The following is a 26,496-nucleotide window of genomic DNA, read 5'->3' as shown; positions in this document are numbered from 1 at the left end:
GCTTTTTAAGGAGGAGTTGTTAAATATATCACAATGTAACCATCATGGTGAAGATTTAAAAAGAATAGAAAAGAAAAGCCCAGGGACTCTGCCAGTTGGCACATTGCCATTGTGGACGTTCGTATCTTGTTTGCTTAGTCCAAAGCCTTCAGTTCAGACAATGGTAGAGGAAGGAGAAGACATATTGATTCAAGTAAAAGAGAAGGTCTCTCAAGTTAGTCAGACAGAGGAAAAGATTCAAGTAAAAGAGAAGGCCTCTCAAGCTAGTCAGACAGAGATTCCTCAATTGTCTGCTTTGCCAAAAACCTGGTATGTTTTAGTTATAGATATTAAAGATTGTTTTTTAGCAGATAAAACTACACATGACATACATATTTTCTCTACACTAGAAGAAGCTATAAATTTTCATAAAAAGTTCCATGTCAATGCTAATACTTTACAAAAGTGTTTTAAAATAACTAAGGAACAAGCTAGACAAATAATAAAACAATGTCAAAATTGTGTGACCTTTTTACCACAAGTTAATCTTGGAGTCAATCCTAGAGGATTGATACCTAACCATATTTGGCAGATGGACGTCACACACTTGCCAGAATTTGGAAAATTAAAATATTTGCATGTTACAGTTGATACTTCTTCTGGATTTTTGATGGGCTCCCTTCATGCAGGAGAAAAAACTAAAGATGTTATAGCTCATTGCTTACAAAATTTTGCCACTGTGGGTGTTCCAAAACAGTTAAAAACAGATAATGCCCCTGGTTATACTTCTACCTCTTTTAAACAATTTTGCTCAACATTTGGCATTACTCATATAACAGGAATCCCATACAATCCACAGGGACAAGGCATAGTTGAAAGAGCTCATCAAACTATTAAAATGTACTTATTAAAGCAAAAAGAAGGAATTGGGAAGGGGTATATATTCCCCAAAGATAAACTTAAAATAACCCTTTTTACTCTAAACTTTTTAAATTTGGATTCATCAGGACTTAGTGCTGCGGAAAGGCATATGTGTCCAAAAAATGTGCATAAGCCCAAGGTACTTTGGAAGGATATTCTAACAGGACAATGGAAAGGTCCTGACCCAGTAATTGTCTGGAGTCGGGGGTCTGTTTGTGTGTTTCCACAGGGAGAACAGCAGCCGATTTGGATTCCAGAGAGATTAACCAAGGTCCTGACCCAGTGATTGTCTGGAGTCGGAGGTCTGTTTGTGTTTCCACAGGGAGAACAGCAGCCGATTTGGATTCCAGAAAGATTAACTAAAGCGATTTCTACAGACCAAAAAGAAGATGATTTGGCTCAAATCCATAACAACTGATATCCAAAACTCCAGTTTGGCTATTCTTACATCTGCAACAGAACCACACCTGCTTTTTTCAATATCTATTTTATTATTGCCCTTTGCCATATCATGAAGTTCTATTTTGTTTTTTGAGGTCTTACAGACCTAGATTAATGTTTTGCTGATCAGTTCTATTTTTTGACTATAGAGTTTTTAAACATTGCAATGGAGATTTCACCTGTAAAAAGTTATAAGGCCTTTACTATAATGTTATGTGTTGTATGTATTATATTATGTGTGCATACTTGTGTTTTGTTATATGTTTGAATGTACGTATGTCCATATATCATATATGATGAGCGCTCATGATAAAATGGATCCAATTTTTTTTTTCACGTGATTTATATGGTTTAATTTAAATTGGGTAAACAACTGTTGAGGATTGTTTTAATATGTAAACAAAAAAGGAGGTTAACAGATCTATTTGTTTACTTTCACCTTTCCTTTTCATTATATTTAATAATTCTCTTAAAGACAATGTAAACTGTTAAGAAAATTGTTTTCTTTTAGTGCCTTCTGTAATGTTACATAATTTTTTCTTTAGCCATTATTGCCAGAATTCCTATCTTCATCACAGTGCTGGTGAAGTCAAAGATAAAACCAATCTACAGCTTCTGCAATAGCCATCACTGAACTGCTTGCAAAACTTGCCTGGACACATTGTGAACTCACCTGTATGCATTGTGAACTATCTGTTGGTGCAGCGACTTGTGGTAGCGTTGGGGTATTTTTGCTGATGATGTCATCGGTGGTACAATTTTTCCAAAAGGAGCCTTCAATTGGCTTGGTGTATCTTCCTCCCTTCTGCTTGTCATGATCGTCCAGCTAAAATTTGGGGGCCAACAGAGGTGAGGCAAAGAACCTCACCCCCCAGCTGGTACAAAGACCTCTCCACAGGTGTGGCTGTATACTGGACCGGTAGTCAGTGACGGGTAAGATCCAATTGCAATAGTACCAACCTAACGGATAAGGACCATATGTACTATTGGACAACCTAAGGCAGGCACGGTCCCTAAGCCACATGCTTGTTGTTTAAACAGAGAGGGGGAGATGTTGAGAGCCACAGCCAAAGGGGCCCCAGCAAACTTCCAGCTGCCAGCTAACTTCCAGCTGCCGGCTGATGATTGGCTCACAGCGGCCCCAGCAACATCTAGCTGATTGGCTCCTCTGCGGTGATGCTCATTGGGCTGTTTCCCTGCCCTTTCAGACCACGGAGCTGCTCATTGGGGGACTTTTTTGGCTCCGCCCACATGACCCAGCCAATCGACCTCAAGAGCAGGAGGATTGTGGGAGGTGGAGAGAGGCTTGTGTTGGAGAGATAGGCTTGTGGGAAGCCGGTGGTGGCAGTTGGGGCTCTGAGGATTTTTCCTGAGAGGCTGTTTTGTTTGGCGTGTGTGGTTCTAAAAATAAAGTTAGTTTCTTTTGACAAGTGGCTCCTGATTGTGCCCAGCCAGACTGCGGCACAAGTTAATATGGGGAGAAATGACATCTGAATAACACTGATCCTATCCAAGAATTCCACTTTTTTGAGGCTATTTTTATATCTTTCAGATTTTTAAAAAGTTTCCTGCATATAAATTTTGCAAATTTGTTGTATTTAATCCTAAGTATTTGATTTCCTTCATTAAGATTATAAATGGGGCTGGGCATATAATCCCAGTGGCTCCAGAGGCTGAGGCAGGAGGTCCTCACGTTCAAAGCCAGCCTCGGGAAAAAAGCGAGGTGCTAAGCAGCTCAGTGAGACCTTATCTCTAAATAAAATACAAATTAATGCTGGGGATGTGGCTCAGTGGTCGAGTGTCCCTGAGTTCAATCCCTGGTACCACCCCCCCCAAAAAAAAAGATTGTAACTGGGGATTTAGTTTTTCACTAATACTTTCTCCACTAACTGGTTATTGCTTATGTATGTGGAGGTTGATTTCTGAATGTCAATTTTATATTATCCACCTTATTAAACTTTCCAAATATTTGATTGTTATTGTCATTGATTTTATCACTGTCTTATTGCAAAATGGAGATAGTACCAAACAAACAACAAAAAATAACCCTAAGTACTTTTTTGAACCCAGAGGTATTTTACCACTAAGTTACACCCCAAGTTCTTCTATTTATTATTTTTGAGGCAGGATATTACTAAGCTGCTAGGGCCTCAAACTTGCAATCCTCCTGCCTCAGCTTCCTGAGTTGCTGAGATTACAGGTGTGTTGTACCACCATGCCTGACTTAGAGATAGTTTTAATTCCTTATTAGCTCTTATGCTTCTAGTTCAGAAAGTAGCAAATTTCTTTTTTTTTTAAATACCTTTATTTTGTTTTTATTTTTATGTGGTGCCGGGTATCAAACCCAGTGCCTCACGCATTTTAGGCACTCTACCACTGAGCTACAACCCTGGCCCCAGTAGGAAATTTCTTCTGCAAAGGGCTAGATAAGAAAAATTTTAGATTTTGCAGGCCACATGATCTGACTATATTAAACTACAGAAAATAATAAAATGAACATGGCTATGTTTCAGTAAACTTTATTTACAGAAACAGGTTTAATTTGGCCCACAAGGCATATTTACCAACCATTGCTTTGTTGATGTATCAAGTTGTTTTGGCTAATACCTCTAGTATAGCATTGAAAAGCCAAAATAATGAGTATCCATGCCTTCTTTCTTATCTTAGTGGAAATGCTCTCATTGATACCCCTTTAAGGGAAATACTGGTATTAAGAGTAAGTTATATATTTTTTCTTACATTAAGAAAGTATCCTCCGGCTCAGGATATAGCTCAGTTGGTAGAGTGCATGCTTCATATGCAGAAGGCCCTGGGTTCAATCCTCAGCACCACAAGGAAAAAAAGATACAATCCTCCAGTTCCATTTTCTTGAGTGTTTTCATCAGGAATAGGTGTTAAATTCTGTTAGAAACGTTTTAAACATCTATAATCATAGATTTTATTCATTTTAGATCTATTAGTAGGATGTATGACATTAATGGACTTGATAAAATGAACTAACTTTGTATTCCCAGGATAGATTCAGGTATTAGATTTTGTTTGTTAATATTGTTATTAATATTGGTATTCATGAATGATATTGTTTTTCAGTTTTTATGTACTATAGGAAGTTCTTTATTTTCAATCCTTTGGAATAGTTTGTGGAATATTGGGAACATCTTATCTTCGAAGGTTTGGTAGAATTCTCCTATCAAACCAATTGGGCCAGCTGCTTTATCACAGGGTAATTCCTAAATAACTTTGTTTATTTCTTTTATGGAACTGGTGTGCTTCAGAGTTCTAAATTGAATAGTAGTCACTTTGCGAAATATGTATTTACCTAGGACAATATTTTATTTGCAAAGTAATCTTAAAAGTAGTCTCATGATTTTTAAAAAATCTGTGGTTTAAATGTTTAATTTCTCTATCTCTGGAGCTTCTTGATCTGTATTTTCTATCTAGGAGGTCTATTAATTTGTTTCAAAAACATCTGTTGATAATTTGATAATTAGATCTATAGCTTTTTGTTGTTTGCTTGTTTTTGTCTTCTACCTAATGTGTTAGTAAACTCTGGCCAGCAGGCTGCTTGTTTGTTTTTGGAAATAAAGTTTTATTGGACCACAACCACATCTGTTCATTTATGTATTGTCCTTGGCTGCCTTGGTGACACAGAAGAGTTAAGTGGTTGCTGCATAGAACATATGGTCCACAAGCTTAAAATACTTACACTAGCCATGTAGGAAAAGTTTGCCAGTCCCCACTCTGTTTCATTCATTCTGCCTTTATCTTATTAATTCTTTCCTTATGATTTATTTTGGTTTGGTTTCATGATTTTTTTTATTTGTGGGGTTTTTTTTGTTGTTGAGAATTTGTTAGTTTAATCTAAATTAGATGCTGTGTAGGCAGTTTTTTTATTTGTTTTAATTAGTTACACATAACAGTACAATGATCTTGACATATCATACAATTGAATCAGATGGGATATAATTTCTCATTTTTCTGAGTGTACAGGTTGCAGAATTACATTGGTCATGCAGTCACGTATATACCCATAGCAATAATAATGTCTATTTTATTCTGCTGTCCTTCCATTCCCTCCTTCCCATCACTTCTCTCTACCCAATCTAATGTGACTCACTTTTTTTCCCCCCCTCACATCGTCATACCTATATTCTGTATAATGAAGGGGGTCTCCTTCCCTTTCCCTCCCACCTCCCTTCCCTATCTAGAGGTAATTTTCTTCTCATGCTGTTCCTCCCTACTCCATTTTGAGTCACCCCCCCTTATATCAGATAAGACATTCGGCATTTGTATTTTTGGGATTGGCTAACTTCACTTAGCATAATCTGCTCAAATGCCATGATCTTGTTATTTTTTAGTGCCGAGTAATATTCCATTGTGTATAAATGCCACTTTTTTTTATCCATTCATCCACTGAAGGGCATCTAGGTTGGCTCCATAGTCTAGCTATTGTGAATTGTGCTGCTATAAACATTGATGTGACTGTGTCCCTGTAGTATGTTGTTTTTAGGTCTTTTGAGTATAGTCCAAGAAGAGATATATCTGGGTCAAATAGTGGTTCCATTCCCAGTTTTCCAAGGAATCTCCACACTACTTTCCAAATTGGCTGCACTAGTTTGCAGTCCCACCAGTAATGTATGAGTGTACCATTTTCCCCTGCATCCTCGCCAGCACTTGTTGTTGTTTGACTTCATAATGGCTGCTATTCTTAGTGGAGTGAGATGGTATCTTAGAGTAGTTTTAATTTGCATTTTGCTGATTGCTAGCGATGGTGAGCATTTTTTTGTGTATTTGTTGATTAATTGTATATCCTCTTCTGAGAAGTGTCTGTTCAGGTCCTTGGCCCATTTGTTGATTGGGTTATTTGTTTTTTTTTTTTTTTTTTTGAGTTCTGTATATATCCTAGAGATTAGAGCTCTATCTGATGTGTGAAGGGTAAAAATTTGTTCCCAGGTTGTAGGCTCCCTATTCACTTTTCATATTATTTCTCTTGCTGAGAAAAAACTTTTTAGTTTGAATTCATCCCATTTGTTGATTCTTGGTTTTAATTCTTGTGCTATAGGCGTCTTATTAAGGAACTTGGGGCCTAACCCCACGTGATGGAGATTAGGGCCTTTTTCTTCTATTAGATGCAGATTGATTCCTAGATCCTTGATCCATTTTGAGTTAACTTTTGTGTATGGTGAGAAATAGGAATTCAATTTCATTTTGTTGCATATGGATTTCCAGTTCTCCCAGCACCATTTGTTGAAGATGCTATCTTTCTCCACTGCATACATTTAGCACCTTTGTCTAATATAAGGTAGTTGTAATTTTGTGGGTTGGTCTCTGTGTCCTCTATTCTGTACCATTGGTCTACCAGCCTGTTTTGGTGCCAGTACCATGCTGATTTGTTACTATTGCTCTGTAGTATAGTTTAAGATCTGGTATAGCTATACCACCTGTTTCACTCTTCCTGCTTAGAATTGCTTTAGCTATTCTGGGTCTCTTATTTTTCCATCTGAATTTCATAATTGCTTTTTCTGTTTCTGTGAGGAATGCCGTTGGGATTTTGATTGGAATCGTGTTGATTCTGTAAAGTGCTTTAGGTAATAAGGCAGAATTAATATTATTAAAATGGCCAATCTTTGAGCAAGGTATATCTTTCCATCTTCTAAGGTCTTCTTCTATTTCTGTCTTTAGGGTTCTATAATTTTCATTGTATAGATCTTTCACCTCTTTTGTTGATTCCCAAGTATTTTATTTTATTTTTTTTGAGGATATTGTGAATGGGGTAGTTTTCCTCATTTCCATTTCAGAGGATTTGTCACTGATATACAGGAATGCCTTTGATTTATGGGTGTTGATTTTATTCCTTCCACTTTGCTGAATTCATTTACTAGTTCTAGAAGTTTCTTGGTAGAACTTTTTGGATCTGCTAGGTATAGGATCATATCATCAGCAAATAGTGCTAGTTTAAGTTCTCTCCAATACTCTTCAAACTATTTCAGGAAACAGAAAAAGAGGGAGTACTTCCAAATTCATTCTACAAGGCCAATATCACCCTGATTCCAAAACCAGACAAAGACACTTCAAAGAAAGAAAATTTCAGACCAATATATCTAATGAATATAGATGCAAAAATCCTTAATAAAATTTTGGCAAATTGGATACAAAAACATATCAAAAAGATCGTACACCATGATCATGTGGGTTTCATCCCCGGGATGCAAGGCTGGTTCAACATATGGAAATCAATAAATGTAATTCACCACATCAATAGACTTAAACATAAGAATCATATGATCATCTCGACAGACGCAGAAAAAGCATTCAACAAAATTCAGCATCCCTTTATGTTTAAAACACTAGAAAAACTAGAGATAACATGAACTTACCTCAACATTTTAAAAGCTATCTACACTAAGCCTCAGGCCAGCATCATTCTAAATGGAGAAAAACTGAAGGCATTCCCTCTAAAATCTGGAACAAGACAGGGATGCCCTCTCTCACCACTTCTATTCAACATAGTTCTTGAAACACTAGCCAGAGCGATTAGACAGATGAAAGAAATTAAAGGCATAAATATAGGGTTTTTTTAATACCTATTTTTTAAATTAATTTATTTTTATGTGGTGCTGAGGATCGAACCCAGGGCCTCACACGTGCTAGGTGAGTACTCTACCACTGAACCCCAGCCCCTGGTTTCATGATTTTTAAGAGGTTGGTTTTTGAGTTGTAGTTCATTTATTATTTCATTTATTTTCTGATAAAATATTCAGCACTATTGATTTCTATGTATATATGAGTTTGTAAAGATGAACCCAACTACTATGTATAACTATAAAGCTCTAATTTAAAAAAATAAAATTCCAATGGAAGTGGTGTTGGCTTCTTAAAAAAATGTTTAGCACTGTCAGTTTTCCTCTGATCAATCATTATTTTAAATATTATTTTTAGAAATATCATGTTGTTTTCTATTTTATCTGAGTTGTTTCATAGAAATTTAAAAAAATTCTAGAAGAAAGGGCATTTTGATTCTTATTTAAAATTCCTAGTGTCAGCCAGGCACAGTGTTGTACACGTGTAATCCCAGTGATTCAGGAGGCTGAGACAGAAGAATTTCAGCAAGATCTTGTCTCAAAATAAGAAATAAAAAGTGTTAGAAATGTAGCTCAGTGATAAAGCACCCCAGGGTTCCATCCCAAGTGCTCCCTTATCCCCCCAAATACTGAAAGTACACTGTGGTTAGAAACCAATCTTTTTTTTTTTGGGGGGGGGTGGTACTGGATATTGAACCCAGGGGTGCGCTGACACTGAGCTACATCCCATTCTTTTCATTTTAATTTTGAGACAGGACTTCATTCAGGGTCTTGCTAAGTGGCTGAGGCTGACCTCAAACTTGAAATCCTCTGCCTCAGTTTCCTAAATTACTGAGTTTACAGGTATGTGTTACTGTGCCTGGCCCATTGATCACACTTAATGAAACTTAATGATATCTTTTGGCACCTAAGATATATTTTGTCATATTCCATTTAGGAAGACATTGTATTCTGGGTATAGAATTTGATAAAATCCGTAATACCTACGTTATTGATTGTTCAACTAAGTTTTCTCCTTATTTTTTGCCTACTTGATCTATTTTGAAATTAGAGTCTTCTGTTACTAATGTCTATCTATAAATCCTTTCATCTTTTGTAGATTTTCCTTCACAGAGATGGTTTCTATGATATTTGGTGCATAAATATCCACCAAATCTGCATTGTAAAATCTGTATTTAAAAAAGGATTTTCTTTGCTTCTTTTTATGTTTTGGGACTTGAACCCTATTTTCTCTGTAATCAAGTTCTTATTGATTTATTCTGGGTGTGGGGGATGGATAATATAAGGCAAAAGAGGAGGGGCATCTTTTGGAAATTGGGTTTGAAGGGGGAAAGAAGTATAAAGAAAAAAACTTAAGAAGAGTTCTGTTAGGAATAAGAAAGACCAAAATGATAGGTAATACAACCTCATCAGGAATTTGTGGAGAACTTAATTAGTCTCTCTTTGGTTCTATTATTTTCAGGATCAACCTGTTAAATTTTTGGCTAGTTTGTCATTTGGTCACTTGATCTAACTAGGAGAGCAGAACAATGGCTTTCCCTTGTTCATTTCTTTCAAGTCTGTCACTTTTACTGACAATGAGTTTGTTATTTTTATTAATAGTGCTGCTGGGCAAAGGTTTTTCCACACTGAGCTCCAAAGCAAGTCAAACTGTTCGTTTTCATAGGCAGTCCTACCCAGGTAGAACTAGTTTAAGCATAGGGAGGAGGATGGGAGTAGTCTCTAGCAAGAACATCACAAACTCATACTTTGTTATCAGAAGTTCAGCAATTTTTTTATGAAAAAAATGATTCTTAATTTATTGCTCATTTTCATGTGATTTCCAGAGCCCTGAAATGGGGGTTTTGACCAGTTTTATAATTGTTAGGGAGAGGATTTACTAACATCTAAATAAAATCTGTCATACTTGGAAATTCTGCCCCTTTTTATTTACTGTTATTATATGTAGTTTGGGACATTTTTGAAGGGTATTGTAAAGGCATGTATATAATCAATATACATGAATTTAAAATATTGCCTTTTTACAATTATTACATATAGTTAGGATCATCTATATACTATAGACCGGGGCCAAATCTGGCCTGTTGTCTGTTTTTTGTAAATTAAGTTTTATTGTAACACAGTAATTTTCATTCATTTATATGTTGTCTATGGCTGCTTTTATACTACAATAGCAGGGTTGAGTAGTTTCTAAAAAATCTACATGCCTGAAGAGCCTAAAGCATTTACTATTTGCCATTTCACACACAAAAAAATTGCCTACCTTTGCTTGAAGTTCTTATTATCATTGTAAATAATACCACTACTATTACCATAAATAACACTTAAGATATTATTGTAAATAAATAACAAGTGTTTTTAATCTCATGTTTATTTCTTCTCAGTAACCCTTGTGACAAGCTAGATATTTAAATTTTCATCTATTAGATTTCAGAAAATAGATTGTATTAAAGAAGTGGAAATTAGATCATAATTATAGATCATATTTTTTAAATTTATTTTTTTGTTGTAGATGAACACAATATCTTTATTTATTTTAATGTGGTGCCGAGGATCAAACCCAGTGCCTCGCATGTGTGAGACAAGCACTCTACCACTGAGCTGTAATCCCAGCCCCATAGATAATATATTATAGATAATTATAGGTGATATAAATTATACTTCAAATATATATTCTAAAGTTAATATTCATTTAAGGTGATTTAATCCCATAATTTACCAACAGAATACAAATAAGATATATTATAATAAATTCATTTTGGCTTACAATAATATCCATTATATTTTTTTACATTCACTTCTGCCTTCATTATACTGCTCTTGCATGAATTAACGTGAAGTATTAGCTATGAGAAAAATGTATATTTTTCCTTGACATTTTGAAATATTCTTGCTTAACTCTTAGTTTGCACTAAATAGTCAAAGTACTGAACACTAAATACTTCCCTTTAAGGAGTAACTATTCAGCTTAACATATCTTACCTGTTAGAAGAGCCTTTCAGTATTTTTTGTTGAATACTATGCCTGTGGATTGAACCAAAGGAAGGAAGATTATCTTGAAATGAGTCTTCCCCTTGAGATGCTAAAGATAGGCCAACAAAAGCTTCATTTAGCATATCCCCTCTGTCCAAGGGCCCCAGGAGTTCTGTTAAAAAATAATTAATGTATAAGTAAAATACAATATATTTTCTGCTTAATACCATCATAAGTAAGATTACAGAAAAACTTTAACATATCTCACTGAAACTTTTTCTTTAGTTTTTTTACTGTATGGCACACAATGAAAATCTTGTAGCCCAAGTCCCTTTGTGACTTCTGTTATTTTTACATCGTCTTTAGCCAAAAGAGTTTGATAACAGAATGATGGATGCTTCCAAGTTCGGATTTTTAAAAATTGATTTGTACTGCTTATTTCATAGTGTTTTTGTGTGAACTTTATTAATCAAATATTCTTTTTTGTTTTATTAGCCAATTGCTGACTATTTTACTTTCTTGAAATATTATAACAAATGAATTATTTTACTCTTTTACAGAGCATACGATTTGAAAAGGAAAGGAAAATAACTTTTCCAATATTTACTTCCAGTTAGCATTATTTATCTTTTGCAGTACTGGGGATGGAACACAAGGCCTTACACATGTTAGGCAAGCACTCTACCACTGAGTTATACTTACATCTACCCCTTAATTAGCATTTTAAAGTACATAAAAAGATGTATATTCCAACATCATAAAGATGTATAAAAATGTATAGAGAAAATTTTCCAATTTTGAGGGGGGATATTTAAAAAAATTGTTTGACACGCATGAGATTGAAGCAGTAATGGAAAGTCTCAAAAAAGAAAAGCCAAAGACTGAAAGGATTCACTGCCGAATTTTACCAGACCTTAATAACTATCAGTCATGCTTCTCAAACTATTCCATGAAGCAGAAAAGAATGCTTCCAAATGCATTCTACAAAACCAGTATAACAGTGATATCAATACCAGACAAGAGCACAATAAAAAAAGAAAGTTATAGACTAATATCCTTGATGAACACTGATGCAAAAGTCTTCAATAAAATACTTATTAAACCGAATTCAACAACATATTAAAAAGATTATAAACCATGATCAAATTGGTTTCATTCCACAGATGAAAGAATGGCTCAACATAAGGAAATAAATAAACATAATACACCCAGAAGTAGAATCAAGGATAAAAATCATGATTATTTCAATATATACAGAAAAAAAACCTTTGACAAAACTCAACACACCTCCATGATAAAAGCCCTGAAGAAACTAGGTATGGGAGTGTTTTTATGGGAGGATTTTACTCAACATAATAAAGGCTGTATACAGAAGAACATAGCCAACATCATGCTGAATGAGGAAAAACTGAAATTGTTTCCTCTAAGATCAGGAATGATAAAAGGATGTTCACTCATACCACTCTGATTCAATTTTAGCCATAACAATTAGATAAGAGAAATAAAAGGGATACAAATAACAAAGGAAGAAGTCAAACAATCCCTATTTGCAGATGACATGATCCTGTACTTAAGACTCTCAAGACTCTACTAGAAGACTTTTAGATCTGATAAACAAAGTCAGCAATGTAGCAAGATACACAACTAATAAAAAAAAATCAATAACTTTTCCAAACACCAATAATGAACTGAGGAAGAAATTAGGAAAACTCCATTCACAGCACCTTCAGAAAAAATAAAATAACTAGGAATAAACTTAACCAAGGATGTTAAAGACCTCTACAATGAAAATTATAAAACATTGAAGATGGTGATTGAAGAAGACGGAAAAACCTTCAATATTCATGAATCAGCAGAATTAATATTGTAAAAGTGGCAATATTACCATTTCGGTGGCGGTCCCCTTCAAAATGACAATAATATTCTTCATTTTGTCAAATGCCTTTGTGTGTATGAATTGAGATGATGGTGCAGTTTTTGTCCTCCTTTCTGTTAATTTGGTATATTATACTAAATGATTTTCATATGTTAAGCCACCCTTGATTTACAGGAATAAATCCTATGTGATCATAGTGTATAATCTTTTTACTGTATTGCTGAATTGAGTTTGGCAGTATTTCATTAAGGCTTTTTGCATCAATATTCATCAGAGGTATTGGTCTGTAGATTTGTCTGATGTTGGTGTTAGGGTAATGCTTGCCTTATATAAGGAGTTCAGGAAGTTCTTGCCTCAAGTTTTTAGAAATGTTTGAGGACTGGTTTTATTTCTGTAAATTTTTGGTACAGTTTTCCATGAAGCCATCTGGGTCCAGGGCTTTGTTGTTGCTGGAAAGTTTTGGTTGCTGATTCAATCCTCTTACTGGTTATAGGTCTGCTTGTATCTATGTCTTCAAGATCCAGTCTTGGTGGGTTGTATATTTATAGAACTTAGTACATTTATCTAAGTTTAAAATTGTTTTTGGCATGCAGTTGTTTGATACAATCTTACAATCCTTTTATGTATTTAGTATTGGTCATAAGATATGCATTTTCATTTCTGATTTCAGTGGTGTCTGCTATTTTTTTTCTTAATCTAATTGTTTGTCATTATTGTTGATATTTTTGAAAAACCAACTCAAGTTTCACTGATGTTTTTTCTATATAATATACCTCTGTTTTGATCTTTATTCTTTCTTTGTTAGCTTTGAGTTTAATTTGGTTGTTGTTTTGTTGTTATTTTCCATTTTCCTATTGCATAAAGTTGGGTTCTTGAGATTTTTCTTTTTAATGTAAACACTTACATTCTTAAATTCTCTCTTATCACTACTTTTACTACAACCCATACATTCAGATATGTTTGTTTTCACTTTCATTTGTATCAAGATATTTTCTAATTTCCTTTGTGATTTCTTCTTTGACACATTGTTGGCTGGTTGCTTAATTTTCAGATATTTGTAGAATCTCCAGTTTTCCAATATTGACTTCTGGTTTTATCCCACTGTGATCAGAAAACTTCTGATTTGAATTTTTTAAATATTTTTTTTAGTTGTATTTGGACACAATACCTTTATTTTGTTTATTTTTTATTTTTATGTGGTGCTGAAGATCGAACCAGGGCCTCGCACATGCTATGTGAGTGATTTACCACTGAGCCACAACACCAGCCCTGATTTGAATCTTTCAACATTTGTTAAAAGACTGATTTTGGGCTGGGGATGTGGCTCAAGTTGTTACGTGCTTGCCTGGCATGCGCGGGGCACTGCGTTCGATCCTCAGCACCACATAAAAATAAAAATAATGATGTTGTGTCCACCAAAAACTAAAAAAAAAAAAAAAAAAAGACTGATTTTAGGGTTGGGGATGTAATTCAGTGGTATAGCATCTGGCTACCATGCACTAGGCTCTGGGTTTAATTCCTAGTACTGAGAGGGAAAAAAAAGTGTTCTTATTGTATCCTGAAGTCCAGGAGAATGTTTCATGTGCACTTGATAAGAATCCATATTCTGCAGTTTGGGGGTGAGCATTCTGTATATGTCTGCCATGCCTAATAAGTCTATGGTGGTGCTGAAGTCCTCTATTCCCACATTGCTCTTCTGTGTGTAGTTCCACCCATTATTGAAAATTTGACAGAAGTAATGAACTACCTAGAATTTTACTTTGTTTTCCTTGAAAAAATATTTTAGACTGGTAGTCCATGTATCAAATTCAGTTTGCAAATAGTTGACAGTATCTAAAATAGTTGATAGTATCTAAAAATCATTTCAAATTATTTGCCAACACTTAAAATTGGTATATTTCACATAAAACATCAGAGTTTTGACTTCTTTTTGAAAAATCAGAAGGCTTGGCAGCATTTCGCCTCTATTTCTTAGGAATAGCAATCTGCTGAACTAGAATGGATGCCACCCACTTTAGTGGGTTAGGTGTGTCCCACTTAATCAAAGTTCAAATCAAATCCTATTATTTCCATGACAGCAAGGATAAGTATCTGTTTGATTTATCATCAGGCTTATACTCCCAAATGCATTTGAATTTGCATATAGTATCTCTAATTCTCATAATGACCCTGTAAGGTAGGTATCATTACCCCATTTACAGAATAGGGTCATCAAACTAAAGCTCGTAAGCCAAATACAGCCCTCCATCTTGTTTTGTATGGCTCATGACCTAAGAGTAGTTTTAACATTTTCAAATAGTTAGAAAAAAGATACATTCTTTGATGTGAAACTTACATTAAGTCAAAATTTCATTGTCCAAAAAAGCTTTCTGGGACATAGCCACACCAGTTTATAGTACAAAATCAGCCTTAGACAATATGTAACAATGTCAGAATTAAGAATGACTTGCAAAACTTAAAATACTCACTGCCTGGCCCTTCATAAAGATTGCTGCACCCTGCTTTAAAACAAATTGTAGGGCTGGGGTTGTGGCTCAGTGGTAGAGCACTTGTCTTGCATGTGTGAGGCGTAGGTTTGATCCTCAGCACCACATTAAAAAACAAATAAATAAAGTTATAAAAAAAATGGAAAGCTCTTCCTGCTCCTTTTTCTTTAATCTTTTTTCCTTTTCTTGTCTCTTGCACTAAAATTTCTTTTTTTTCTGTACATGCTTCTTCAGACCTAGGATAGAACTCCTTATCAAATTTCATTTCACAGCAAGAAGAAAAACAGTGACAAATTCAAGGCGACAGGGTATGATCTCTGTTTTTAACTGTGATCTTGGACAAGTCATTTTATCTCTCTGAGCTTCTATTTCCTTATTTGTTCAACAAAAGTGGTAAGTTAGATTATCTCTAAAATAATTCTCACTTTGAATTCACTTTGAAGTAGACAGAAAAGAAAGAAGAGATAAGCTGGATGAATAAAAATATAAAAGAGAAAGGCTAAAAAATGATTGGGGGACTCCTGGATGCTAGGTAGGTAAAATAGAATAATTGTCACCTCTATTGAGTTAGGCCATTTACATATATTATCTCTAATTCTCATAATGACCCTGTAAGGTAGGTATCATTACCCCATTTGCAGATACAGAAACTGAGGGTCAAAGAGGTTAATTAGCTTGCTCTAAACCAATATCTATTAAATGGCAAAAGAATCAAGGTCATACCTGAAATGTCTGGCATAATGCCAGTGCTATTTCATTTCAACAAACTGCCTGAGTCACAAGAAGTGAGCTAAGAGAACTTATTGCTCTTATACATTTGTCTTCTGAAACGAATCGCACTATTTCTCTGGTGATCTTATATATTATTCTTTAAATCTAATCTATTCTTTTGTTGGCTTTGTGCCTTCAAAGGAGATATCTTTTCCAGTGTAAAATCTCCAAAGGATTTTCAGGGTAAAACACATTTCAAGATGTGCAATCACATGGAAGAATGAAAATCTTTTACAAAATTGTTTGTTAAACTGACAGCTCTACTTAACAGAAGCCATTAAAATATTTACAAAGTAGCAGCTGCTTGTGTTAAAAATATAGCTTTTTTTGGAAGCACAAAAATAAACAAGTTGATAAGTACAAGATAAGCCATTTCATGGTTTCTTTGTGTACTTTGCACAATATATAGAAAATTCTGATATTTGCAGAGCAATTATACTATACAGCCTTTTAAGTTAAAAGGACACAAGACTAAGAAAGAACTGTTTACAAGAATTTTTCATTCTGATCTGTTAAACAGTTTAGGAAGCCCCAAACATAATCTTTTAAGAAGTGTTAGGCTTTTGGTGTGTGTTGTTTTGTTTTTAAAATAAGCTTTGCTCCTAGAAGATAGTTATACATGAATGAATCTCTATTGAGCTGGGTTGAGTTCTATATAGTCCTAGGATTTCAGCCAAGGTACTTATGAAAATAATTACAAGTTGTGAAAAATAGACCAAGAGAGAAAAACCAATATATGTAAACAAAAATGCTTAAAAGTAACTGAACATTTGTATTTCATGCCTTAATCTTCAAATTTGACATTTTATATATAAACTTAGTTTCTCTTTCCTTTCTTTCTTTTTTGCCCCAAAGATAGAGTCTTGCTGTGTTACCCTGGCTGGCCTCAAACTAAAGATCTTCCTGTCTCAGACTTGCAACTAGCTAGCATTATAGGTACACGCCACTATGCTGGCCTGATTTTGTCTTTATTTCAAAATATTAGTTATTAAAAGTTACTCGTTGGTGTGGTGGCACAAGCCTGTAATTCCAGTGACTAGGGAGGCTGAGATAAGAGAATCATGAGTTCACAGCCAGCCTCAGCAGCTGTGAGGCCCTAAGCAACTAAATGAGACCCTGTATCTAAATAAAATACAAAATAGGATTGGAGATGTGGCTCAGTGGTCAAGTAACCCTGAGTTCAATCCCCAGTACCAAAAAAAAAAAAGTTACCCAATAATGGAGATTTTTATTAATTATCTAAAATGAGATCAGTGATGTACTTAAATGGAAGTAATTGCTATTTCTTTGGGGAAATGTAAATGTATTGAGATTAAAGTATTTTATAGGAATTTCATTACTGTTACCATGTATTGATTAAGTGGAGTTTTAGTGTTCATGTTATCAAAGTACATCGTAGGAAAAAGATATTTGAACTAGTCTATTCCAAAGCAACCTAATAGGGAAATAAATCTTATTAAACAAGATCAGATTTCATTTCTCATTGCTTATTTTAGGTCTGAAAACAAAGTAGATATCAAGAATGCTGTATTTCAATGATAATCAGTTGATTTTCTACAGTGCAAATATAGTGGTAAAATACTAGTTCTCATTATTTTGTTTCTGTGTATTCCTTCAAAAATATATGGCGATTTTATAGTTAAATATGACAGAGAGAGGACTGTAAAACTGAAGACTTGGTTAAGTGACCTAGTATTTCAATTTAAAGGATTTTAAAATGTGCTATGGCATTTTACTTGCTAATACTGAAGAGGTTTCATAATGATATTCATAACTGAGAATGGTCTGCAGCACAATATTTCATAGGTGAATTTTGAAATTTTCCTCAAATTTTAATACCCAGGAACAGTTTAAGAACCATTGAGCAATTTGAATTTTATAGGTTTGGTAGAATTTTCCTGTCAGACTACCTATGCCAGGAGTTTTATTGTGAGGGAAGCACTTTAATTTTTCTGGTTTCTTCTAAGATAATCTGTCACTTAAGACTTAATGCTTCTCTAGGTAAATTGTATTTTTCTTAGAAATTATCCATTCCATCTAAGTCTTCAAATTTACTTGCATTGAGTTATATGGTTTCTTATGATACTTTCTTTCCTTTGTTTTGATGATCATTCTTCTTTTATTAATAATTTTGTATATTTGTACCTCCTCACTCTTCCCCCCTTTGGTGTTAGTGATTTATTTTGATGATTTCCCCCCATATAACCAAATTTGTTTTTTCCCTAATGTTTAGAAATTCAATAGAAATTATGGCATTAATTCTGCTTTTTAAAAATTCAATCTTCTTTTTTGTTGGGTGGCTTCTTTGATGTTATTTCACAGCCTTTAAAATATGACTCTTGAATTTCGTTTTTGTTTAAATTGTTTAAAAGCATTAAATGTTATACATTTTCCTCTTATGACCAAAAGCTTTGGACATAATTTCCATTCTTATTTTCAAGAAATTCTGCAGTTTAACTTAAGAATTAATCAGTAGCATGTTTGAAAGTTTCTGAGTAACGAGCTTTTAAATTCCATTGTTATTTTCATTTTATTGCTTTCAAGTCAGAGTACATTTTTTTGCATTATTTCTATTCTTTGAAGTTTATTGATGTTTGCTGAATTTTCATTATAGCTTAGGATATGGCCAATTTTTCCTGAATGTTTCAATGAGCACTTAGAATAAGGCATAATCTCCCTTTTCAGAGTTTATTAGAGATCTGAAAGATCTCACTGATTAAGTGTTCTGTATCCACCCTACTTTGTTTACTTGATCTTTTTATAATTGAGACAGGTATATTAAAGTCTCCTTTTAGTTCTATTTCTCCTTGGGTATCTTCTAAGTTCTTCAAAACTGTTGCTACTGTTGAAGTTTTCAAAAATGTTACATCATCATTACAGCTTTTAGCATTAAGTATCTGAATTCTGCCTTACTCAGATACCAAGACTGTGACCTCTTATTTGTCTGCATCTTTATACTTTTTATTTTTAACCTTTCTGAATCAATCTCTCCTTTTTCCTTTCCTCCCCACCGCCCATAATATATCTTATATGCAGTATAGTGAATTTTTTTGTTATCTTGTCTGGACACTTTTTAATAAATGAGTTAAGCTCGTTTACATTTGTTGATATGATCTTTATAACTGGCCTTAGACTTGCCATATCGTTTCATAATTGTACAGTCGTCCCTTGGTTGGTTCCGGAGCTCCCATGCATCCAAAATCTGTGGATGCTCAAGTTCCTTACATAAAATGGTCTAGTATTTGCATATAACCTATGCACATCTTATCATATCCTTTAAATCATTTCTAAATTATAATACAATGTAAATTCTGTATAAATAGTTTTTAATACTTAAATGTTTAGCAAGTAATGACAAGGGGAAAAAAGTCTATACATGTTAAGTACAATTTTTTTCCCTAAATATTTTAAATCCACTGTTGGTTGAATCCATGGATGTGGAACCTGTGTGTATGGAAGGCTGACTGTATACATATACATACAATCTGTTTATGTTGTTTGCCTTATGTTCACATAAAATTTTTTAATACTTAAGGTTTATATTTATTCCAATAGTTACATTTGTGTCTATACTTTTAAATAATCCCTATGCACCTATCATTTCTAGGAAAGCAATGCCTGTTGGTTCCCTACTGTGAACAATACTGAAACTGGCTGTTTCAGTATTTTTTACTTCCAGCCAGCACCTGCAGGGCAATTATTGTATTTACTCCACTTTTATTTCAACCTCTTCTTATTCTCCCCACTTTTTTGACAGTGTTGCATCACTGTCCCCTTTTAAGTGTTCATTAAAGTATATTCACATTGTTGTGAAACAGATCTATAGAACATTTACATCTTGCAAAACTGAAACTCTCCCCATGAAATATGAATTCTTCTTCTGTACTCCCCCTAAGTCCTTGACAACTACCTTTCTATTTTGTTTCTATGATTTTGACTACTTTATATGAGTGAAATCACAGTTTGTGCTTTTATGGCTAGCATCATCATATAGTTTTTTAAAATATTTTTTAGTTGTAGTTGGACACAATACCTTTATTTATTAATTTTTATGTGGTGCTGAGGATCAAACCCAGTGCCTCGCACGTACTAGGCCAGTACTCTACCACTGAGCCACAGCCCCAGCCCCATCATATAGTTTTATAGGTAGAACACTTAATATGTTCACCACTATTCCTTATGTAAATGTCTGTAGTCATTTCGATTGTTTGAATCTCATTTTCTAGATTTCCCAAAAACAACTTATGTTTTTCTTTGAATATCTTAAATATATTACTATGTTATGTTCTATCATAAAGTGTTGCTGTCAAAAAGTGATCTAATATTTTTTTCTTTTATAAGGACTTGGACTTTTTGTATGAATATTCAAATGGATTTTATTTGAATATATCTTGATGTTGGCCAACTTGGGCCAGAAATGTGATACAACTTTTCATTAGTATTATAAAGTTTTTTTTTTTCAATTTTAGGAAATTTTTATTTTAAAAGTTTATTTTTTATTTTTAAGTACTTTTTCCATTATACTGTTTTGGTTTTTCTTCTTTAGGAATTCTTATTATATATGTATGTTGGATCTTCTTTGACTATTATCTTTCTCCAAGATTTTTTGAATGTTTTTTTTCTCCAGTTATGATTTTTGTTTCCTCCTCTAAATTACCTCATTCCTGAGTTTCTATAATCCTGATTTATGTTACTCTTTCATAACTTCTATCTATCATTATGTGACTGTTATGTACGATTTAAGGTTGTTTTAAAGTATTAGGGTCAATTGTCATCCATTTGTGGGCATGACTCTCGGAGTCCTTTCACTGATCTTTATTCTGTTATTGAAAGTAACTTTGTAGTTTTATTGTAATCCTTTACTTTTGTTCATTTTATGGTAAACTAGTTTTTCTATACTTAGAAGAGGGAAGGGTAGACCAAGAGAGCCTAAAAAACTTTATAGGCCCAGAACTCCTGAGTATATTATGTTCATCAAGTAGTCATAAATATAGTCTTCTGTTTTACTCCCTTTAATTTCTGTGTTCTTTTTTCCTTTCCCTGTTGTTCCTCTTATGGTCAATTTGGGCTCTACTCCCAACTACTTCTCCATAGTTTGAAATTTACCTAGAAAGAATATTTTGGTTTGTTAGTTTTAAACATCCATAGGGGACAGAATCTCAAACATTCCACTAGCTCTCTACTTCTCCTCAGTTCCTTTAATCTATATATTTAGAATCTACAAAGTCCCTTCCAGCTTCTGTGGCTATTCTGAGAATAACTTTCCAGTTGGTACTTTAATTCTCCATCTCTCAAAACCAAAAAAGTTCCCTTACCTCCCTACTTCTCCCATAAAATTTGTATGTCCCTGCTTTCATGCTCTGTATTCATACTGAAAATTAAGATCAAGTGAATTTTTCATAGGAGGTTTTGGCCCTCCCTAAGGATACTTGCATTATTGTTTCACTAGTATCCTACTCCAGCCTAACTCCCTATCTGCCACTGTCTTTGGAGAGTGTGACTGGGTGCTTGAAGTAAGAGCCCACTGGGGCTCACTTCCTCCTCTCCCCTTTCTGTTTCAGTGAAAAAAGAGAGTTCTATATTTCACAGGTGGCCCAGAACACTATTCTTTCCCTATGCCCTCAAGGTGTGCCTCGCACTTAATACTGTCTGTTTACTCTGCCAGACTAGAGTGGAGCTCAACAGGGTCTTCTTTGCCAGCTGTCCATGCCTGTTTCCTTGGCTGTGGTTTAACTGAATAAGTAGGTAAGGACACTGGGAATAGTGGTCACCCTTTCATGTATATCACTAATTAGTTTACCAAATATTTGATTGTCTAAAAAGAGTTACAGTTATTCCTGCCATTTAACTTGTGCTTCATTAAATTTCTTCATGTTGATATTTAAAACACTGCACAGAAATCACATTGCATCAACACATACGTTGGGTCTTCTCAATCAAGTTTCAGTGGACCTTGTAGCTGTTGGTGATTCATGCCATCCACTTATATTTGGGGGCTTATGAAAAATATGTTGCTACTAAGTTTGGTTATAGATTCTGTCCACAAGTTTTGGGGTTCACTATTCTAGTTGCTCTTTTCATTATGAGGGATTTCAGGGAGATTCAAATACAATGATGTCATCTTCTCAAAATACTTGGGCAACACTAATTTTATTAAAAATGTAATAGCCTAAGTACCTGCCAATAGGATATTGGTTAAACAAATTATATATGTATGTATACATATACATACACATATATGAAACTGAACAATATAGCTATAAAAAGAGAAGAGGTCAGTCTATATATACTGATATATAGCTTTCAAAAATTTTTGTTAAAAATTTTTAAAAGGTAGTTTCTAAGAAATAAAGAACAATCTTTTTTCATTTGTTCTTTTTAGATATACATTATAGTACAATGTATTTTCAGATATTATACGTGGAGCATAACTTATTCTAATGAGGATCCTATTCTTGTGGAGTTACTCTGGTCATGTATTCATATATAAGGATAGGAAAGTTGGGGCTGGGATTATAGGTCAGTGGTAGAGAGCTTGTCTACTATGTATGAGGCACTGTGTTCAATCTTCAGCACCACATAAAAATAAATAAAGGTTAAAAAAATGACTAAAGGGGCTGGGGTTGTGGCTCAGTGGTAGAGTGCTCACCTACCATACACAAGGCACTGGGTTCTATCCTCAGCACCAGATAAATGTAAAATAAAGATGTTGTGTCCATCTAAAACTTAAGAATAAATATTAAAAAAAGACTAAAAAAAGGTAAACTTTTTTAAAAAAAGGGTAGAAATGTATGTCTGATTAATTCTACTGTCTTTTCTATTCCCATCTCCCCTCCCTTCCCCTTTGTCTACTCTGATGAACTTCTATTCTCCTCTCTACCCTTCCTTGTTGTGGGTTAGCATCCACATATCGGAGAACATTTGGCCTTCGGTTTTCTGGGATTGGCTTATTTAATTTAGCACGACAGTCTCCAGTTCCAAATATTTACTGGCAAATGCCATAATTTCATTCTTTATGGTGAGTAATACTCCATTGTGTGTATGTACCACATTTTATTTATCCATTTATCTACTGATGAGCTTGGAGGTTAGCTTAGTTATTGTAACTTGAGCTGCTATAAACTGATGTGACTGCATCACTGCAGTATGCTGATTTTAAGGCTTTTATGTATAAGCTTGAGGAGTGGGATAACTGGGTCAAATGGTGGTTCTGTTCCAAGTTTCCTAAGGAATCTCCCTACTGCTTTCTAGAGTGGTTGCATCAATTTGCAGTCCCATCAGCAATGAATGAGTGAACCTTTTCCCCTACATCCTTACCAACATTTATTATTACTTGTATTCTTTTTTTAAAATTTATTTCTTTAGTTGTTGATAGACCTTTATTTGTTTATTTATTTATTTATATATGGTGCTAAGAATTGAAGCAAAGTGCCTCACACATGCTGGGCAAGTGCTCTACCATTGAGCTACAACGCAAAATTCCTTTGTGTAAAACTAATTTATTAAAATTTAAAATAAAATAAAAACATTTATTTTATACAAGTTTAAAACTTATCTACAATAAGTTATTTAGAAAATAGCCAAATTTAATTGCTTTTTCCCCCTAAAAATATATAAGCATGGGAAAATTTTTAATGGAATAGATGTTACCACATATTTTATACTAAAAACAGATGTTTTCTCCTTAAAACTACTATAATAAAAATGTACTAGAAGGACATTGAATCAAATTCACCTAGGAGAAATATTTTAAATGGCACTCTGTTATGGTTTAGTCAGGTGGTATACCCCAAAAGCTCATGTGTGAGACAATATAAGTACATTTAGAGGTGAAATGATCTGGTTATGAGAGCCTAACCTAATCAGTGTATTGAAACACTTGAATGGATTAACTAAGAGGTAATGATATGCAGGTAGGATATGGCTTGAGGAGGTGGGTCACTTAGGGTTGCTTTTGGGGTGTATATTTTGTCCTAGGTGAACGGAGCTCTCTGCTTCCTGATGCCATGCTCTCAGCTGCTTTCATCTGCCATTCCCTTGACCCAAACATATTTCTTGCTTTTAATTATTTACTCTGGCAATTAGTAGGGTTTTTTTTTAACCTATCAAATACCTTAAAAGATCAGTTGCTTGGTGATATGCTTTTCCTTTAAGAGCATAGGTATAGTCCAAAAAACAAAAAAAAAAATGTGTTAGGAGTGGCCAAACTATGGTCAGGCCAAATGTAGCCTGCTGCCTTTTTGTTCTGTAACCTATGAGCTGAAAATGAATTATATATTTTTAATGACTGGAAAAAGGTCAAAAGAAGAATATTTTATTACATGTCAACATTGCATGAAATGTCTATTTGTGTCCATAAATAAAGTTTTCTTGGAACTCAATCTTGATTATATATATATATATATATATATATATATATATATATATATATATATATATATATAAATGTCTACAACTGCTTTTGCACTAAAAGGGCAGATTTGAGTAGGTGTGACAAATTATCTGTCTCATAGATCCTGAAATATTTACTGTCAATCCCTATACAAAAAAAATGCTTATTTGTGCTTCAAAATATTTCATGAACTTAGAAAATCTTGGTCCATTAGGATTCTTAGTTTTACATCTTCTCCCCAAATTTTATCTTGGTTCTAACAGAATGATGAAAGAAACAATTAGCTTGATCCTTAATTAGTTAACTTTTTCATTTTCATTTATGACTTAGGTACATTCTTGAGATCAACAAAGTATTTGAAATAGCTTTCTTTCTCTTGAACTGAAATCTTAACAGCTGTCATCTTAGGGTAAAAAGGAAGACTAACATATCATTTTGTGCTGGGCCACATAATTAATGGACCAGTGCACACATTGATGCACACATAGATGAAAAGTGACTGAAATTTGAACTATTAGCTTTCCCTTTCTTGTTTCTTCAAAACTAGTTCGGGCTTTAAACATCAACTCACAGGTGTTTATCTTTTCTTACTTGTCAGATAAATAGGCTTCCTGAGACATAGTTTTGTGGTTTGGTCTACCTCAAAAAGAAAAACTCAAGAATCTCACAGTAAAACCGAAAGAAAAAAACTAGACTACCTAATATACTTTAAGGTTGCCTCAATGTGCATGTCCTTCAGAAATGAAAAATTATAAGTGTCACTATTAAACACTAAGATATTGAGCAGCTGCCACAGAATAATCTTTACTTGAAAGTCTGAGAATTGACAAGAATTCAGTTTGGTATTCATAGTAAAAGGATTAAAATCTTTAATACTCGCCTAAAAAACTAGACCGGTGAATTATTACCTTATTGAAATTTAGACAATAAAAAATAGTTTCTTCCAAGAATTGCTTTTTATCAAGGAAGAAGGTGTTTATGGGGGATTTTCATTGACTACATTATACCTCTCTATAGACTTCTGAGGTTCTTCTTAGTTTTAATAAGAATGATTAGGATCAAATCATCTTATATTCAGGAAGGAATATTTAAACTACTAAGAAGTCAGTAAACTAATATTTGTTTTCATTCCTTATTTCAGTTCAAAATCATATGGTTTATAGAAAAATATGTGAATGTTTCTGCACTTACTGCTTTAAAGTAAAATTAGGCATTTCTCATAAAATACTGCATGCTTTAAAACAGATCGTTCAATAACTCTTTATAAAGATAGTAAAGGTCTCTAGTGAAGTTTGTATTAGTATCCATTTAAATTCGATGTATGGTGTTAATAGTATGTTTTAAAATACTGCTTTAAAATCTGCTACAAAAATTAATAAAAATGATTTTCTATGTCCTCAATCTGAAATAGCTGCAGAACTATAAAGAAGATTGAATTAGCTAATTGTGGTGCTTAAATACACAATTTATATGTATGCAGAGAATCATAAATCTTCTCTGCATTGCTCTTTAGTATTAGGGTTTGTTATTTCAGTTTTTTTCCAGATGGATGCTTTTATGAGCCAAAACATAGGAGCATTTTCTGAATTTACCCCTAGGCATTAAGGCAAAAGGAGTATTATAACCTGACTTGTTTAAAACATCACTATGCTACTTTGAATGACAGTTTACAATTTACAACTAGGGTGTGTCTAATAAAGTCACTGAAGCAGACATAAGCATAGGTTCCACCTTCTACACACTCCTGGCCTGTCAATCATGCCTCCCAAATGCTTTGTTGCACAGGCATGCCAATAACTCAAACCACACTTTACCAGTTTTGTGCCCAAAGGCTTTTAAAAGGCTACGCAACCATATCGATGTTTGAAAACTCTAGATTAAAGTTGAAGTTCTTGAGTAGAGACTTATTTCATCTAAGAGTAAAACATCCATGTATTTGCTTAAAGTAATTGATATAATATATTATAGGATAACAATTATAATTTGAATAATTTAACAAAATTATTAAAACTTCAGTTCTTTTTTTTTTAAAGAGAGAGAGGGAGGGAGAGAGAATTTTAATATTTATTTTTTTAG

At 33.8% G+C, this 26,496-nt stretch overlaps 1 protein-coding gene across 19 annotated transcripts in view; it reads right to left on the bottom strand.

Annotated features, from left to right (window-relative positions):
- Positions 1-26,496, bottom strand: part of Wdpcp (WD repeat containing planar cell polarity effector) — a 527,720-nt gene that overhangs the window by 40,654 nt on the left and 460,570 nt on the right. For 15 of the 19 annotated variants that reach the window (XR_009224962.1, XM_058572736.1, XM_058572746.1 and 12 more), the window contains 2 exons: positions 10,905-11,067; positions 2,015-2,167 (listed from right to left, as the gene is read on the bottom strand). Coding sequence is in view for 17 of the 19 variants with exons in the window: in XM_058572736.1 (XP_058428719.1) it covers positions 2,015-2,167; positions 10,905-11,067 (316 nt within the window). In the remaining 2 variants the exon portion in view is untranslated. The remainder of the gene's footprint in view (positions 1-2,014; positions 2,168-10,904; positions 11,068-26,496) is intronic. The other 4 variants (XR_009224964.1, XM_058572779.1, XM_046423079.2 and 1 more) reach the window with 1 other exon arrangement.

Source organism: Marmota monax, unplaced genomic scaffold (assembly GCF_021218885.2).
Source record: "Marmota monax isolate L192 unplaced genomic scaffold, Marmota_monax_Labrador192_F-V1.1 WCK01_AAM20220418_F8-fsc00015, whole genome shotgun sequence".
Classification (NCBI taxonomy): domain Eukaryota; kingdom Metazoa; phylum Chordata; class Mammalia; order Rodentia; family Sciuridae; genus Marmota; species Marmota monax.
The sequence above is the reverse complement of the archived record's forward strand: the minus strand, read 5'-3'. Positions and strand labels throughout refer to the sequence as shown.